Below are 5,117 nucleotides of genomic sequence, written 5' to 3'. Positions count from 1 at the left end.
ACACACACACACACACACACACACACACACACACACACACACACACACACACACTAATCTGCATGATGAGCAATAGCCATAAACAGAATAATAAACCATATACGAAACAGGTAGATCTCTGTTTGAAAGAAAAGGAAATCACTTCCTTCCTTAGTGGGAGACCTGGCACTCGGAGGAGGAGGCTAGCTTTTCGTAGTTAGTTACTCTGCGTCTTCGGTTTGGTGAAGATTGACTTCCGTGCTGCAAGCTGTGCTTTCAAATCCCGCACTTTTGTGGCACGTAAAAGTGTTTTTGCAGGGAAATCCATCTCATAGCTCCTGTGTACCGTTTTGAAATGCCGCTCTAGATTCGCTTTCTTCGTCAATGCCACCGTTGCATTGCAAATCAAACAAACAGGCTTTAATTGAGAATAAACAAAAAAATAATCTGGCTCCCACTCAGGGTGAAAATGGTAGGTCTTGGCTTGTTTCCCCTCAGCCATGTTGACGTTTTGGGGTGTGTAACCGTGGTAATCGCTAGCTGCTTGCTACTGTTGAGAGCGGTCAACTTCCAGCAGTGTTACCAACTCATCGGTAAGGACAGTAGCTATTGGCTGTCCTAAAAGTCGCTAAATGATGTCACCAGGGCGTGTGAGTTACTTGTTTTTTTTTCTTTTCTTTTTTTTTTTCTTTTGTAATTTTTAAATGCTGTTTTTTTTTTTTTTAGTTTATTTTTAGACAAAGAAAAGTTTACATTTACATCCAGCCCTGACTGTAAACCTAGCGGGATCAGCCAGCAGCGGCTTCATTTGGGGGGACGGGCCACAGCAGCGCCAGGCTTAACAATGTGCTTCCATGCCACAGACTCCAAAAGTCTCCAATAACACCAGAAAAAGATTTTCACTAGTCACTTTTTTGAAAAAAAGAGTCGCTCGAGAGGGTCTGAATACTCGCTCATAGTGTCAAAGTCGCTAAGTTGGCAACACTAACTTCCTGTCGTGTCATAATTTATTTATTTTTCCTACACACCTCGGGGTCGCCTTGGGATCAGTCCGGGTGGGCACCCCTGCTGTACATAGTACCGTCAAATAGATATTTACATTTAAATGTGGGACATTTTCAGTGCTGTTCTGAAAACTCTCTCTGTATAGGCCTACACTGATGGTGATGACCAGACATCTTTTCAGTTTGACTAATTCCATTTGATCCTGAAATCATGTCGACTTTACTAATTTCATGACACTATATATTTGTACCTAGCCTACAATACAATCACAAATGCTAATACATTCGTGTATAAAGATGGTATTAGATGGATGTGCTATTTGTTGTTAGGTAATTAATTTTGCAAATCTTAACAATTGTTTGAGAGTGAGTTCATTGTAATTTTTGAGCTGGGGTGCCAAGTTTAGTATCATGGTCTTTTTCTTTTTTTTTTTTTTTGTCAAGTTCATTGATCCTATTTTTGGACATCGTTTCCTGTGTGGTTAATTGGTGAACAAATTGCTGTAGCCCCTCAGATGTATACTGTATTAGCCCCTGCTAGATAACAACAAAGCATTATTTCGTTTGAATGGGCATTTTTTTTTTAATGAACCATCCATCGGTCCATCCACTTTCTGATCCGCTTTATCGTCACAAGGGTCATGGGGCATGCTGGAGCCAATCCCAACTGTCTTCGGGCAGTAGGTAGGGATCACCCTGAACCGGTTGCCAACCAATTGCAGGGCACACAGAAACGAACAACCATGCATGCTCACACTCACACCTGGGGGCAATTTATAGACTATTCCATTAACATGCCATGCATGTTTTTGGGATGTGGGGGAGGAAAGTGGAGTACCTGGCGAAAACTCACGCAGGCATGGGGAGAACATACAAATTCCACACAGGGAGGCCGGTGCCGGAATCGAACCCTGCACCTCTGTCAGATCGACGTGCTAACCAGAGGACCACCGGGCCGGCTTTTTTAAGGACCCATAAAGTCTATATGATTGACATGTTTTATGATGTATGCAGTGGCCACAGTCTAGTACTATTTACATGAATGAGTCCTCTGCACCGCTTATGGTGGTGTTTTGTTCATTGGCTCTGTTAGAAATATAATAAGTCTACTTTTATTATGTAGGAGGCCGTTAGTGGTCCAATGAAGTCACATTGACAGGTGTTATTAATATTAAACCTTTCTTCTTTATGGCTAGTGGTGCCACCAGGCATTTGGGACACACATTGAAAATAATATTTTCTAGAGCCCGTCAGTCATTTGCCTTTATAATAGTCAATGCGTTATACACGTTTTTTTGTATGTTAATTATTCACACCATGTTTCCATTTGACACTGATATAAACAAGAGTGTTATAATAGTACAAGAGTAGTTATAATAGTTGATGCGCAATATAAATTTTTTTTGGATGTTGATTATTCACACCATGTTTCCATTTGACACAGATATAAACAAGAGTGTTGTGAGTTCCTTGACCCTCATTGATGCTGGACAAAATTATTTAGTTTCACCTCAGACACTGTCCAGCTTTTAGCTACCAGCTGATGAGATCTTTGTAGTCCCTTTTCACCTCGAAGAACATTTGTGAGGTCACTGACGGTGGATTGACTGATGGTTCACTTTGAGTGACTGTCGTGTCCTCTGGCTGACTGTAATAAATTCAAACACTTGAACTTGATTTCTTCATAAAAACAAGTTTGATACACACAGAATACAGTGAAGCCTCGTTTATTGAGAGGGTTACGTTCCAAAAAGAACCTGTGATCGGTGAAATCCATGAAGTAGTCAGCTTTATTTTTTTATTATTATTTTTTAATTATTACACAATACAATACTGTACTAAAGAATAAAAGAAGTACAATTGTAAATGTTTTCTTACAAATAACTATGATAGTATTTAGAAATACTGTAAAATAAACATTTTAATAGTCAATATGTGGTTGGACATATTGTTACTCATTGTCTCTCTTTGTCCTGACTCCGCTCCGCTGAAGTGTCTTTGTCTACTGAAAGCTGTGGTGCAGGTGTCTTTTCCCGAGAGAAGAACATAGTTATGCGTAATAGTTGGGGTATATATATTTTTTGTTGTTATCCTCATTCAAAGTTTGTTTAATCTCCAATTCACCAATGGCACGGGCAAAGAATGGGAATCTGGAGCGCAAGGAGAAGCATTTTAAAACGGTACACATACATCCGGTTTCTGCACTTAACACGCTGTAAAAGTGCATTCCATGCCTCCGCGTCAGGTCTCTAAGGTAGGCAGTGATTTCCTTTGCACAAACTCACAAACTCTTGCGTCTACTTTATTTCTCTTTTTCGTTCATGTTAGAGGCCGTTGTGGCTGTTGCTCATCATGGCATGTGTGTGTGCGTGCGTGCATTCATGTGTATGTACAGGCACGTGCTGTAACGGGTCAATAGCAGGTGGTCCATTGCTTGGAAAGTAGATCTTCACTCAAAAAAGTTTGGGCAAGAGAATCTATTAAAAATAATATTAAAATTGAAATGTTGGCATTCTGAAAAGTGTGTTCATTCATATGCAGTCAGCATTTGGTTGGAGCACCTTTTGCATGAATGACTACATCAATGTGGTGTGGCATTGAGGCAATCAGCCCGTGGCACTGCTGAAGGGTTATGCAAGGCCAGGTTGCTTTGATGGTGACCTTCAGCTCATCTTTATTATTGGAATTGGTGTCTCTTATTTTTCTCTTGACAATCCATCTTTAGGTCTTCGTAGTTTAGGTTTTCGTAGTTTTAGTCATAGCATTAGGCACCACGTCCTGATATCTAGAAAATCAGCATCTCCAAAATGCTTGTCATCAGAAAGAAGTCTGAAATATTTCTTGGTAAACAGCTGGATCCTGCAACCATCACTGACTGTAAGCAATGTGGCTTTTGACCCTGTCCACTCTTCCTCCTGACTCTGGTTCCATGAGTACCAAATGTAATCGCTTATGCTTGAGATCAAACAACACAACTACTCCAAGCTCTGGCATCTACCCACACGTGTGTTCGTGACATACCTCAGACAGAAAAGGGAGCTAAAGCATGCTGACCACCACCGAAGCAATGCGTCCCAGATGTGTGGGAGCATGTAAGCCTGCTCATCCTTCAACAGAGATGGCACCATCAAAAGGGACATATTGCTTCAAAAGTGGAAAGGGCCGGTTCACAGCCTTGACTGAGTCGGGTAGCTTTATTTTGAAGGTTTCCCGACCCGGTCAGCTGTTTTTTTAGACACGTCATATGGAAGCAATGACAGCTAAGACGAAGGCTGAAGTGACAGCTGAAATTGTAAGCTCGGTAAGAGTTTTTTCCTTCACTAAAAAAACACCATTGTCTGATTACAAAACAAAACAAAAAACTTAAACCTATTTCACCTAAGAAGACAAGATAAATGTCAGAACGCTACCCATCACCATGTTTTTCTCCAATTTAAAAATCTCAGCGACACTGTCAGCGCCTCCAGCAGAAGAGTCTCGAGTGACGCCACCAACACAAGCCTCATTGCCTCTCTCAGAAGGCAATGTTGCTCAATGTTAATTCCTGTATAATGTTTTATTTTTAAGATTGAACTAAATATGTGTACTGTTGTAATCTTTGTCTCAAATATGTAAAGTATAAATACTCTACAAATCTTAATCTGCTTGTACGCACATTCACGAAAATTCCTAGGGTCGGTGCAAATCCTACTTTGCGATTTTTCACCTTTTGCGTGGGCTTCTGGTCCCCATTATAACTGTGAAAAGCGAGGCATTCCTGGAGAGTCAAGTCACCACCGTGAGGGATGGTTTCATGGTCCAGACTTCATTGTCAGGGAAGTTTTCTATGTTACTGTGCATATACATTGTGTCTGAAAGTTTGAATTGCATCACATCACATGACTGTATATCAGTACTAATGTGTGTGGTACTCTGTCTTTGCTCCTTCAGATTGACCCAAAAGTTGCCTTTCCTAGACGTACTCAGCCCAAGGTAAGGTGGCTTCCACTTGGATTACTGTATATGGTCCCATATGAAGCTGTAACTGTTCAATTGCATAGGATAATGTAATGGTAATTTTAAATGGTGTGTTTTGAGACAATGAATATGAATGGCTGCTGTCCATCCAGTGTTGTAGATATATATATATATATA

The 5,117-nt window shown here is 40.6% G+C and overlaps 1 protein-coding gene across 1 annotated transcript in view; it reads left to right on the top strand.

Moving 5' to 3' along the window:
* The window catches only part of LOC109518663 (RNA-binding protein Musashi homolog 2-like), an 89,296-nt gene that overhangs the window by 2,033 nt on the left and 82,146 nt on the right, over window positions 1–5,117 (top strand). Inside the window, exon 5 of the mRNA XM_019874668.1 lies at window positions 4,914–4,955. Within this exon, the coding sequence (XP_019730227.1) occupies window positions 4,914–4,955 (42 nt within the window). The remainder of the gene's footprint in view (window positions 1–4,913; window positions 4,956–5,117) is intronic.

The sequence above is a fragment of the Hippocampus comes genome, unplaced genomic scaffold (genome assembly GCF_001891065.2).
Source record: "Hippocampus comes isolate QL1 unplaced genomic scaffold, H_comes_QL1_v1.1 scaffold200, whole genome shotgun sequence".
In the NCBI taxonomy this organism is placed as follows: domain Eukaryota; kingdom Metazoa; phylum Chordata; class Actinopteri; order Syngnathiformes; family Syngnathidae; genus Hippocampus; species Hippocampus comes.
This window is presented reverse-complemented; position numbering and strand designations above follow the sequence as displayed.